This window comes from Pipistrellus kuhlii, unplaced genomic scaffold (genome assembly GCF_014108245.1).
Source record: "Pipistrellus kuhlii isolate mPipKuh1 unplaced genomic scaffold, mPipKuh1.p scaffold_m20_p_42, whole genome shotgun sequence".
Taxonomy (NCBI): Eukaryota; Metazoa; Chordata; class Mammalia; order Chiroptera; family Vespertilionidae; genus Pipistrellus; species Pipistrellus kuhlii.
Window position 1 is genome coordinate 2,168,429 of NW_023425543.1, and position 14,015 is coordinate 2,182,443.

At 45.8% G+C, this 14,015-nt stretch overlaps 1 protein-coding gene across 1 annotated transcript in view; it reads left to right on the forward strand.

Moving 5' to 3' along the window:
• The window catches only part of MCTP2 (multiple C2 and transmembrane domain containing 2), a 105,120-nt gene that overhangs the window by 33,235 nt on the left and 57,870 nt on the right, over positions 1 to 14,015 (forward strand). Inside the window, exon 8 of the mRNA XM_036411842.2 lies at positions 1,523 to 1,558. Within this exon, the coding sequence (XP_036267735.1) occupies positions 1,523 to 1,558 (36 nt within the window). The remainder of the gene's footprint in view (positions 1 to 1,522; positions 1,559 to 14,015) is intronic.

Below are 14,015 nucleotides of genomic sequence, written 5' to 3' on the forward strand. Positions count from 1 at the left end.
TCCATATCACGTGCTGAATGCTGAACTCACAGTTTCACCAGCAGAAGTGTTTTTTTATTTTATTTTATTTTATTTTGTTTTATTTTATTGATTTTTTTACAGAGAGGAAGGGAGAGGGCTAGAGAGCTAGAAACGTCGATGAGAGATAAACATCGACCAGCTGCCTCCTGCACCGCCCCCCCACCGGGGATGTGTCCTCAACCAATGTACATGCCCTTGACTGGAATCGAACCCGGGACCTTCCAGTCCGCAGGCCGACGCTCTATCCACTGAGCCAAACTGGTTTTGGCAGAAGTGCTTTTAAATAAAGAATATTTTCAAGTCACTTCTGCATCCACATCTGTAGTTCCTGGTCCCCAGAATGTAAGTGGGTTTTCCCAAAGACTGTTTATCGTCTGGTTTCTGATTTACCGGGAAGATGTATTGTGGTGTGGACAGGTAGGTGGTATTTTTTCCTTAAGCAATCATAACCAGTGTGGGCTTCTCCATAAGATTCATAATAGAGTTTTAATCTCCCAGATTTACTCGAGTTTGAACATCCAGTTAGGTGGCTAACCAGCCACAGGGTCGTGATGAAGAGAATGAATAAGAGGACCTTGCTGGGAGAGAATTTTAATTGTCTGTGCAATTCAGCAGCCTTAGTTTTAGCACCGTGGTCGGCAAACTGCGGCTCGCGAGCCACAGGTGGCTCTCTGGCCCCTTGAGTGTGGCTCTTCCACAAAACACCACGGCCTGGGCGAGTCTGTGTTGAAGAAGTGGTGTTAGAAGAAGTTTAAAGAATGTGGCTCTCCAAAGAAATGTCAGTCGTTGTCCTGCTGATATTTGGCTCTGTGGACTAAGGAGTTTGCCGACCACTGGTTTAGCATGACCAACGAGGGCCCCAGAGAGAGCACGCGGTGGAGAGATTCTTGCCGCTCAGAAATGTTTTCTTCTCTCCCTCAGAGCTGCTTTAGTCTATTTTTCTTCCTGGTGTAGGAATGACTCCGATTTCTTCTTCTTTTTTTTTAATGAAAATTGAGACTTAATCCGTGCAGGCCGATGGAAATTATTTTTCTGGCATCTAAAGCGCTGGAAACCTAAACATGAACTCACACTGCCCATGGATCTCTCTGCATAGCTTCATGCTATCACCTGAGTTTCTCAAGCGGGAGAATTCTGCCTGTTAGAGGGGAACTTGACTGCGTGAAGGCTTTTCAAAACATAAGGGTAAAAGGACTCCGCGGACTGAACCGTGTGTCTGCGACCTGTGCCCTCCCCGTGTCGAAAGCGCCATGAGGAGAAGGTGTCAGATCCACCCATACGTGACTCTTCTCCGTTTCTAACGGTTTTCGTGCTCACCGGTGTTTTCTCTGTAACCTCAGAGGAAGGCGGGATGTCCGTCATTCGCATGTCAACTTTACCCTGTGACTCACAGAACGATGTCTTTGTGCGGCTAATTAATGATCCTGTTGCTAATTAACGGTTGTTCTGTGTCTCTCTTTCCTCTTCCTGTTCTTCACCGTCCCACGGACGTGATCCTCAGCGCTGGACAAACCGGAAGCGGTTAAGCGCAGGCAAGGTAAATACCAGTTCCTTCAGCGCGTTAGTTACATCGTTGGGTTGGAACAGCGGTCGGCAAACCGCGGCTCGCGAGCCACAGGCTGCTCTCTGGCCCCGTGAGCTTTTAGCAAAGGCCAGCTTCGGAGTGCCCTGATTAAGTTCATAGCAATGCACCTACCTCTATCGTTTAAGTTTTTAAAATGGGGCTCTCCAAAGAAATTTCAGTGGCTGTTCTGTGGCTATTTGGCTCCGTGGACTGATGAGTTTGCCCACCGCTGGTCTGGAAGTTCATCTTTATTACAATACAAATGCACATGTGATTCCTACCGCCGACCCCGCACACCGACCGGGTTCCCTTCCTCTCACTGCTGTTCGCAGGAGGGACACGGCCTCCTTTTAAAATAAAACTTCAGCCGAGACCATTTTTTGGCTCAGTGGATAGAGCGTCGGCTTGGGGACTGAAGGGTCCCTGGTTCGATTCCGGTCAGGGGCATGCACATTGGTTGCGGGCACATCCCTGGTAGGGGGTGTGCAGGAGGCAGCTGGTCGATGTTTCTCTCTCATCGGCGTTTCTAGCTCTCTATCCCTCTCCCTTCCTCTCTGTGGAAAATCAATAAAATAAAAATAAATAAATAAATAAATAAATAAATAAATAAAAATAAAACTCCATCAGGGCACAGTCAGATGCTTGGACTCGCTGCCCTTTGCTTGGTGGCAACATTCTAGAAGTCCCGGCCACGTCGGGACATTCCACTTCATTAAATTCCGATTATTTGGGGTGTCCCGCAGCGAGACGGAGTCTTTTAGGAAGTTACTGACCTTTAGATAGAGATCAGCTTCGGTGCTAGAGGGACAGGGGAAATAGAAATTAAAAGGATGTTGCGTGTTTTATAACTTGTGGAAAAAACACACACATAAAACACCACTTATTGTTTTTTTTTTTGTGTGTGTGTGTATGAGATTTTTTTAGGTGTTTCTTAATACCAGTACTGGCGGTGTTTTTACATGGTTAGTTTGTACTTAAGCCATTATACCCACGGCTGTCCAATTTGTAAAAAAGGGTGGGTACCCGGGTAGAAACGTATGATGGGTTATCAGGTTATTAAATTAGCACCTTGCAACTTAAGCGACTGAATGCCTACATGAGTGTAAAATGAAACCAACCAAACATTTTTTAAAAAAAATTATAACTTTATTTAGCAGCTGGGCTGCTTTGTTAAAGAGAAATACCCACCGTAGGGATGGCGGTGGTTTATATGTGCATGTGTCAGTTACTTACATGCATTTATTTACACAAAACATCTGCACAAATACATATGCCAGCTCTGACTTCGGAACTCACTGCGTCTCAGCTGCTTCCTTCTCTATAAAATAAGGAGAGTGAGACAAAGACTGTAAATTTATGAGAGAGAGAGAGAGAGAGAGAGAGAAGAGTTTGAGAGATTTGTAATCTGACTAGTCATTTAGAAAGACAGGTAAACTTTAGAAGCATTACCTTTAAAAATTCAAAAGAGCCCTACCTGGTTTGGCTCGGTGGCTAGAGCATCAGCCTGCAGACAGAAGGGTCCCGGGTTCGAGTTTGGTCAAGGGCACATGCTGGCTTGTGGGCTCACTCCCCAGTAGGGGGCATGCCGAAGGCAGCCGATCCATGATTCCTTCTCTCACCCTTGATGTCTCTCTCTCTCTTTCTTTCTCTCTCTCTTTCTCTCTCTCTCTCTCCCTTCCTCTCTGAAATCAATACAAATATATTTTTAAAAATCAATAAAATTCAAAGACATCCCAAGTCCTGACTGCTTTCTAACGCATCTATCCTTTGCATGTCGAACCCTTTCAAAAAAAAAACAAAAAAACTATGCTAAGGTGTCTGGGTTTCCTGCCAGTTAGTTCACTTGGTGTCCAAGATCCTGGCTCTCTTCTCGAAACGGAGAGCCAATAAATAACCATCTGAGCAATCCCTCCGCACTCTGTCTTATCCCTTTATAGTCACTAGAGGGTAGAAGAACCTCATTTCTGGCCACAGAAGGGAGCCCGGCCCTCCGGCTCCCACATTAAGAGTTTCTCTGTAACCATCGGAGGCAGTAAAATTTCCCAGCATGCCTCGGGCGAAGCCTGACAAAGCAGTATTTTCTCAGTTTATTGATTCTGCTGCCGCTCTAACACCCTGGGCCCCGGACATCAATAACCTTCTTTAGTTAGGGGGCCCCGGCCTGGCAGTTTGTGGGAGACCATAAAGGCCGGGAAGAGAAATTGTGAGCTTGGGGAATATTGTAGCTGGGGAGGACCGGAGAGGTTACGAAAGAATGGCCCCAGGAATGAAGGAGGAGAGAAAAAATGTTGACGGCCCGGATAAAGATATCAAAAAATATGGGAGGAGCAGAGGGGGCCGGGAGAGCAGTATTTATTTCTCTGCTCCGGAGTTGTATCTTTCCACTGAGCTGTGGTCGGTTTTTGTCTCTCCCCCCCATCCCTTCCACAGTAGTTTCTAGAATTTGGACTTGAGTGCAACGGGGCTCAGAGAGATCATAAATGTCCAGAGCACGGAGCTGTGTTTCATAAAACCTCAGAGGCACAGAGCTCATTGCAAGCTGCTTATGATCTTTAGTGGATACGTGCAATTGATATAGAATTGGTGAGGAATTGCAAGTGGTCGGTTCTTTTGCAACTCAGCGTGTGCAGTGTAGAGAGGCAAATGCAACGGGCTTCCAATTTGGCTCCCGAAAAGGAGCCCGTGGGAGCATCTACAGGTGCCGTGACTATTCCTCCGTAAGAGTTGTTGAGATGCCCTCATTAGTCCTGGCTGGTGTGGCTCAGTGGATAGGACCTCGGCCTGCAGACTGAAGGGATCCAGGTTTAGTACCACTCAAGGGCACGTGCCTCAGTTGCAGGCTGGACCTCCCCCTCTGCACCCCCCCCAAGCCGGTGCACGAGGTGACCAATCGATGTTTCTCTCTCTTTTGTCTCTCCCCTCCCTTCCACGCTTTCTAAAAAAAAAAAAAAAAAAATCAATGGGAAAAAATATCCTCAGGTGAGGATGAAAAAGAACAAAAAAGTACCCTGATGGACCTTTCTTGGTGTTTTTAAACTTACAGGGGTTGGCAAAAGTAGGGTGAAAGTTGTGAGTGTGCAAAACACAGAATTTATCCTTGTATTATTGCTTATTATTATTGTATTATTTATTTGTATTACAACTGTAAAGCTATTTTTGCCCACTCCTGGGCAAGCTTATTTTTGAAGATTTAAAGATTAGGTAGTAGGAGTCGGACATAAAGAAGATTATTACTTAGCTATGAGTATCTTAAAAAGTTACTAATTCTAAGTACTGTGTTATCTAGAAAATGTCATTGACTCTTCCACTTACATCATATTCTTTTTTTCCCCCTGGGGGTAATGATTTTTTAAATTAGTATTAAGGTAATACTGTGTTTCCCCGAAAATAAGACATCCTCCGAAAATAAGACCTAGTGCAACTTTGGGAGAAAAAATTAATATAAGACACTGCCTTATTTTCAGGGAAACAGGGTATCCATCATATTCTTAGAATAACCTTTTTAAAAATGTAATTGCTTCTTAAATCCATACATTTATAAGTTTGCATCTGCCAATGGAACCCAGAGAAGCAGAATTTTTACAGTGCTTTCTAAGGCATTTCCAGCCTACACTGACCTTGATTTTAATACACTAAATACAGAGATTGACTTAAATAGAGGGCAAGGGGACCCCAAAAGCCTTCGTTTATCTTGTGATGAGCATGTTAAGATGACCAGCGAGGATTTTGATGCAAGAGGGCTGAACCCCGTGCCCAGCTCCTTTTGAATATTTCTGTAAATCCACCTGTTTCTAAACCTCACTTCTCTCTTTGAAACGTGTGCAACAGTTACGGAGATAAAAAATTAACAGCCGGCACTTCTTTTATAGCAAGGAGTCTAATGGGAAAAATGCAGTAATGGAATTGATGAATAACTGAGTGAATTCAGAAATCTGGGTGCATACACACACACACACACACACGCACGCACACACACACATGCACACACAGGCATACAGACCTGCCTGCTGTTTTCGGAGCCCCTTGAGTCTGTACAGGTACGATGGCTGAGTACAGCACCCCTTTAGTTATATATTTCCTTTACTTTTGGTCCATTCGTACCGAGATGAGTATATATTCTCCCCTCTCCCCTCCTTTGATCCACCCTTTTATGCAGGTGTATGTCAGCAATCCCAAGGTAAGAGCCATGTCCTGTCTTGATGTAACGTTTTTATTTTCTCTGTGAAATTAGTTGACTAGCGGTGCCTGCGTTTAGCCTGTCTGACTTCACGTCCTTTTATCTCTGTCCCTCTGTTATTTCAGAGGCTGGTCCCTACAAGGTAGGTTTTCAAGGTCCCCTGTCAGCTGGCCTCCAGCTGGCCGTGTGCAGTGAGAGGCATGGGCAGGACCCGAGAGGGTGGGGAAATTGGAGGGCGGGTGTTGTCTACGTTTTGCATCTCCCTTTAGCCAGACCAGCTGGTTTTCAGCTTCTACCGGGTGACCCTGAACCTGGTATTTACTCTTTTTTATTTTATTCTTTAGTCTCTGTGGCCCAAGGGGCTTAGGATATCAGCGTGTAGGCTAAACCCAGCCCTGTGACTGTTTTGCCAAATAACAGTTGTATCGGACCACAGCTGCATGAATCCATGTATAAACCATCTCAGGTGCCTGGCCGGTGTGGCTCAGTGGTTGAATGTAGACCTATGAACTAGGAGGTCACGGTTTGATTCTGGTCAAGGACACATGCCCGGGCTGAAGGCTCAATCCCCAGTAAGGGGCATGCTGAAGGCAGGTGATCTATGATTCCCTCTCATCATCGATGTTTCTCTCTTCCTCTCCCTCCTCTTTGAATCAATAAAAAACATATACACTGAATGGCCAGATGATGATGATCTCTGAACCCATAATAATCTGGCCACTCAGTGTATATCCTATAGAATAAAAGGCTCATATGCAAATTGGCCTCTCAACCAGGAGTTTGACCAGCAGGCAGGCCGGCCAACTGCCCATGTCCCCGCCCCCTGGCCAGGCTGGCTGGACCCCACCCATGCACGAATTCATGCACCAGGCTTGTAATATATATCTATATCTATGTATATATATCTATATATCTATATCTATATATCTATATCTATATCTATATCTATATCTATATCTATATCTATATATCTATATATTTATACACACACTGAATGGCCAGATTATTATGCGTTCAGAGATCATAATAATCTGACCACTCAGTGTATATTAAACGGTCTGGGGCTGACAGTGGCAGTGCGGGGTCTTTGGGACAGAGACCTAGTGGCCCACAAGCCTAAATGCTGACCGTCTAGACCACATGTGTCAAACACAAGGCCCGCGGGCCAAATCCGTCCCGCCAGGCCTTGCAATGTGGCCCGCACCGCGCTGTCATCACTGCACTCCGCTGCGTTTCCATCACAATGACAGTTTATGACTGTTCAGTAAACCATTCGGCCCGCGATTTAGGCTGGATTTTAGATTTTGGCCCCTTCTCTGATTGAGTTCGACACCCCTAGTCTAGACCGTCACAGGAGAAGGCCACCCTCCCCTGGCCAGCCCCAGCACTCCCTGAGCTGCTCTGATTTTGTTTGGCTTCTCAGCACCTCGTTCAGCTGTGAAAACAAATGCTCTGCGTTGGGAGCCCTCCGCTTTCGACACTAGAGATGCTTTTCTCTTCCGGTTGGATCCCAGGGCAAATGAGAGGAGCTGGGTCCTAGCTTTGGCTTTTTTTTTTTTTTTTAAATTGATTTCCGCCAAAACCGGTGTGGCTCAGTGGATAGAGCGTCGGTCTGCGGACTGAAAGGTCCCAGGTTCGATTCCGGTCAAGGGCATGGACCTTGGTTGCGGGCACATCCCCAGTAGGGGGTGTGCAAGAGGCAGCTGGTCGATGTTTCTCTCTCATCGATGTTTCTAGCTCTCTATCCCTCTCCCTTCCTCTCTGTACAAAAATCAATAAAATATATATTTTTTTTAAAAAATTGATTTCCAAGAGGAAAGGAGAGGGAAAGAGAAATAGAAACACCAGTGATGAGAGAGAATCATTGATCGGCTGCCTCCTACACGCCCCACACTGGGGATGGAGCCCACAACCCGGGCATATGCCCTGACCGGGAATCGAATCGTGTCCTTCCTTAAATGTTGTAACTCCAGGGCTTCACTCAAGTCCCCGCCCTGGATAGAACAGCACTGAAATATTTATATTTTTAAATGTTTATTTATTGATTTATTTTAGACAGAGGGAGGTAGAGAGAGAGAAAGAGACCAGGGACCCTTCAGTCTGCAGGCCAATACTCTATCCACTGAACTACATCAGCCATGCTAATTTTTTATTTTTTATTTTTAAAAATATATATTTTATTCGTTTTTTACAGAGAGGAAGGGAGAGGGATAGAGAGTTAGAAACATCGATGAGAGAGAAACATCGATCAGCTGCCTCCTGCACACCCCCTATTGGGGATATGCCTGCAACCAAGGTCCATGCCCTTGACCGGAATCGAACCTGGGACCCTTTAGCCCGCAGGCCGACGCTCTATCCACTGAGCCACACCGGCCGGGCTCATTTTTAAGTGTGACAATTGAGCGATGAAATCCCCTCATACTTAAAAAAAAAAAAAATAGTCAACTGAATAGAAAACTTTTAGAGCTAATATCTTTTGTACACACAGATTACTCATACCCTTGGGACTGTGTTAACGTTTTTCCTCTGCAGATATAAATCTCAACCCCTGTCCAGTCCCTGCGGGGAATTTAAAAGGCTTTCTTTAGATCCTTACGCAGATTTGTGTGTAGCTCTGGGGGGATTTATGCCCACGGGGTCCACTTCGGATGATAGAAGGGGCTGTGGGGAGAAGGAATTCTGCCTGGAAGTATGGATCGTCTCACATCAAACTGTAAAAGCCGATGACAGGGAGCAGTAGTTTTACACGCTGAAAACAGTCGACAGGAATATTTCAGCGAACCCTTTACACACCCAAGGTCCTTATCATCTCTAAATAGTGTCGACATAGCTGCAACCCAGCTTTCCTGTCGTTTTACTCACCAAGTTCATCTTCCCACGTGCTTGTTTTCATTGGTTGCGTAGCACTTTCTTACAAGGATGTAGACAAAATAAATCAGGTCAACCTTAGATGCATGGGCGAGATCAGAGCACATCTTTATGTTTCCAGGACTGAGATGATATAAAATGTGCCCACAGAGTACTGGGTACATAACAGAATCTTGTGAAATTTTTTCTCACTGCCCCTCTTTAATTTTAATTTAAAATTTTTTAAAAAAAATATATATTTCATTGATTTTTTACAGAGAGGAAGAGAGAGGGATAGCTAGAAACATCGATGAGAAAGAATCATTGATCAGCTTACTCCTGCATACCCCCTACTGGGGATGTGCCCGCAACCAAGGTACATGCCCTTGACCAGAATCGAACCTGGGACCCTTCAGTCCGCAGGCCGACGCTCTATCCACTGAGTCAAACTGGTTTTGACTAAAAAAATTTTTTTGATGTTTTATTACACCCAAAGGATTACTTTGATATTGGTCAAGCTGTAATCCACTCTGGTACATCGTTTTAATCTGGGGTAAATTTGGCACGGTCCTTTTGCTAGCAGTCCATTCCAGGAAAGAACCATTTATTCATTTAAAAAAAAATTCCTATTTTTATTGATTTCAGAGAGGAAGGGATAGAGAGAGAGAGAGAAACATCAGTGATGAGAGAGAATCATTGATTGGCTGGTTCCTGCTGAGGATCGAGCCCACAACCAGGGCATGTGCCTTTGATGTGAATCGAACCTGGGACCCTTCAGTCCACAGCCTGACTCTATCCACTGAGCCACACCAGCTAGGGCCCCGCTGTTTGGTGTCTTAATGAAAGTCAGCATATGTTGAAGTTAAACATCACACCTTGTTTTCGCTCGTAATAACGTGTGTGTTTCAGAGGGAAGTCACTGGAAGAACAGTGGGGGTTTGGGGGTCAGCAGGGACAGGAGGGGGGGCTGAGGGAGAGAGAGCCTATGAATGAATCAACATGGAAATAGTGAAAGGTTCTGACCCTTTGGGAGGACAGAGAAGCATCAGAAGCATCACAAAACCCCCACGTGCCATATTTTACCCGTTACGTCTGCTGAGAAACTAGGGTCAGGACCCAGAAACTTTGCTGTGTCTCCGGGTGTTTGTTTCCTCCTTTGATGGGTCATTTCCTTTTCTCCCTTCACATCCCCGGCCGCATTAAGATGACAAATTTTACTCCCAGGCTCGGGCACCGCCGCCGTGAAAACCTGAGCCGTTGAGCTAACAGAGAGAGTGCAGAGGGAGGAAGATGGAGCCCTATTTATTGCGGGGAGGGAGAGAGAGAGCATGTGGGGACCCCCGAGGCATCTGCGAGCCGGGCTCTGCCTTGGGGCTCACACGGATGGCCAGACTGCTCTAAGCCTGTGATCAGCAAACCGTGGCTCTCGAGCCACAGGCGGCTCTTTGGCCCCTTGAGGGTGGCTCTTCCACAAAACACCACGGCCTGGGCGAGTCTATGTTGAAGAAGTGGCATTCGAAGAAGTTTAAGTTTAAAAAACGTGGCTCTCCAAAGAAATTTCAATTGTTGTCCTGTTGATATTTGGCTCTGTGGACTCATGAGTTTGCCGACCGCTGCTCTCCAGGGTGGAAGAGAAATGTTCAGTTAATTAAGCAACTTTTTAAAAAGCCTGTGCATATATCCCAGAATGCATTGTGAGCAGATGACTTTACTTACACATGAAATTTGTGCAAGGCCGTGGCTCTCACAGCCCTGGCTTCCTTCATCCAGAAGGATGGCCAGTCTAATTAGTATCTTACGCTTTTATTATAATAATAATAATAAAGTGGGCAGGAGTATTGAGGGTGAAATAGGCAGAATAAAGGTGTGGGTTTTTTTTGTTTTTTTTAAATCCTTATCCGATGATGTTTTTTCATTGAGTTTTAGAGAGAGTGGAAGAGAGAGGGAGAGACAGAGAGGAACATCAATGTGCGAGAGACACATCGATTGGTGGCCTCCTGCATGAGCCTTATGGACCAGGGTCTGAACTGGGGAAGAGCTGCAACCAAGGTCCATGCCCTTGACTGGACTCGAACCCGAGACCCTTCGGTCAGCAGGCTGACGCTCTATCCACTGAGCCAGACCAGCTAGGACAGTTGTCAGCAAACTGCAGCTCCTGATTCACATGCGGCTCTTTGGCCCCTTGAGGGTGGCTCTTCCACAAAACACCGCGGCCTGGGCGAGTCTATGTTGAAGAAGTGGTGCTAGAAGAAGTTTCATTTTAAAAAACGTGGCTCTCCAAAGAAATGTCCATCGTTGTCCTGTTACTATTTGGCTCTGCGGACTGATGAATTTGCAAACCACTGTGCAGGGGCAAGAAGGTTTTACGTTCCTCTCTGTCTCTGAGCTGTGCGATGCCTACGGCTCTTTTCCCCGGCCTCCCTTTCTTAGAGGGGAAGGAAAAAAAGAAAAAAACCTTGGCCGGCACAGAGCGAGTCCGTCCTATCCAACATGACCGCATTCCAGGCCCAAATGTTCAAAGTCCGAGAGAGATAAAGGCTTTGATGGGAAGTGGATGCTTCCCAGGGACGCGGTGAGCAATGATCCAGATGTTCCGCTGTCCTGCTGGCGGCCGGCTCCCGGCCCTCCCAGGCTGCCCCGCCATATGGAACCTCTCTCCCAGGCCCCTTGACGACCGGCTTTGGATCCCCTTCTCACAGAGCTCATCGAGCTAAGCAGGGCTGCTTTTCGGACAGGCTAGATAGAAGCCCTTCCAAGATAAACATCCCATTCGAAACGAGGACATACCGAGCGCCCCGGAATGCTTCTCAGGACATATTTCACGGAAACACGGCCATTTCTCTCAGGCGGTTGCCAGACTGCAGGCTGCTGCCCTTTGATCTCCCGTGGACTCCACTCCCTTCTTCGGAAAAGAGGGTTTTGAAATAGCTTCAGTGCTCAGGGAGGCATCTATCTGTCGGAGCTTTGAAGAACTGGCCACGGGACAGGGCATGCATTAGCGGGCTGTTTGGCCAGTCAGAGTTTGGGAAGAAAAACACACGCAAAACAGGAAATGGCAGCGGGACAGATGAATCAAAATCCCATTTTCTTTGTAAAGGGAGAAGCTCTCGGCCTGTGGGCTGTCTGAGCTCTCCCGTGTCTTCAGCATAGCTACATCTGTACGCACACCTATAGACATATAAACACACATGCTTAGATGTTTACATACGTGTCCGTCTGTCTGTCTACAGATGGTGCTGGTGTTTGTTGTCTTTAAGGAGTAGGAAATGGTGGTCCTAGCTTGTTTGGCTCAGTGGATAGAGCATCGGCCGGTGGGCCGAAGGGTTGCAGTTTCGATTCCAGGTCAAGGGCACAGGCCCGGATTGCAGGCCCGATCTCCAGTAGGGGGCGTGCAGGAGGCAGCCGATACATGATTCTCTCTTATCATTGATGTTTCTATCTCACTTTCTCCATTTCTCTCTGAAATGAATAAAAACAGTTTTTTGTTTGTTTTTTTTAAAGTAGACAATTGCTGAGCTTTTCACTATTTTATCAGCTTTCTTTCTGGAGTATATTCAATCCACAACCCAAAGGCAGATAGAAGTTACAAAATAAGGTTTACACTGAGTGGCCAGATTATTATGATCTCTGACGCATAATAATCTGGCCACTCTAAGATATATATATATATATATATATATATATATATATATATATATATATATATATATATATTAGAGGCCCAGTGCATGAATTTGTGCATGGGTGGGGTCCGGCCTGCCTGCTGGTCGAACTCCTAGTTGAGGGGACAATTTGTATATTAGGCTTTTATTATATAGGATATACACTGAGTGGCCAGGTTATTATGGGTTCAGAGGTCATCCTCATCTGGCCACTCAGTGTATATTCTCCAGTGGAAAGGGATTTTTCTTCTCTTTAAAATTAATTGTTTTCTTGTCTGCCCTCCCTTCTCTGTCTCAGCACGTATAAGAGCTGTGTGTGTGTGTGTGTGTGTGTGTGTGTGTGTGTATGTGTGTGCATGTGTGTGCATTTTATGAGAACAGCGATATGAGTGTGAAGTTTGGGAGAATAGATACCCTTAGTGTTTAAGGTGGTTATAAAATGATCCACGGAATGCATGGAGTAGCCTGTTGCATCATTTCTTCAACAGAGCGCCGTGTGCCGGATGAGGTAAGCCGGTCTGTAATTAATACGGCCCGGACATGCCATTTGTTGTGATGAATTGTGACGAACTGGCGTCCCAGCAAATTGGTGTCTAAACGGCCTGGGAGATATATTGAGCCGATGACAGGATGGATATATAGCGTTAGAAATTCATTGCTCTGCTATGATACTTGGCGCCATTTACATTCCTCAGTCCATTTATTCCTCCTTCAGAGAGAGCCGGCGATGCCTGCGCCACTTCATTTAGTGAGCGGAGAGCTTCAATGAACTCCCCCAACCAAATGAAGTGTGTGGGTGCCATTGGCACCTGCACCCAAACTTACTAACCATAAAAAAGACAGTGCTGAGACCGTCCGCGAGATGTAAAGATGCCCTGGGTACTGAACGATATTAAGGGAGTTATGGCTACGTTTGTTGAGCATCCTGCGTACAGAAAAGCAAATGTGGGCCCTAGCTGGTGTTGCTCAGTGGGTAGAGCATCAGCCTATTGTCTGAAGGGTCCCAGGATTGAGTCCAGTCAAGGGCACATGCCCAGATTGTGAACTCGGTCCCCAGTGTGGGGCATGCAGGAGGCAGCCCATCTCTGATTCTCTTTTATCATAGATGTTTATCTCTCTCTCCCTCTCTCTTCCTCTCTGAAATTAATGAAAATATATTAAAAACAAACAAACAAACCCGTATGTGGAGTTTTCTTTCCAATATTTCAGCCATAAGTGAGTAGTAACGGGATGGATGAAATAAGATTGGCAAATCCTTGACTCTGGTGAATAAATCCGTGGAGATTTCATATACTGTTGTACCTCCGTATGTGTTTGAAAACTCACATAATGGAAATTAAAGTGTGCTTGTCCTCTGGATAATTTACCAGTAGGGATGTTTGCCTTTTTCTGTATTTGGTTTAAGGCCATGGTCGGCAAACGGCTGCTCACGAGCCACATGCGGCTTTTTGGCCCCTTGAGTGTGGCTCTTCCACAAAATGCCACGGCCTGGGCGAGTCTATTTTAAAGTGGCGTTTGAAGAAGTTTAAGTTTTAAAAATTGGACGCTCAAAAGAAATGTCAATCGTTGTCCTGTTGATATTTGGTTCTGTGGACTCATGAGTTTGCCGACCACTGGTTTAAGGCGTGTATGAGTGGGCATGAGTACCATCATTTAGACAAGGAACAAAATAAGCTAATAGTTACTGAACTCAACTGTCCTGGTTCCAGGTACTGTGCTTTATTCATTATTTCCTCTCCTCCCC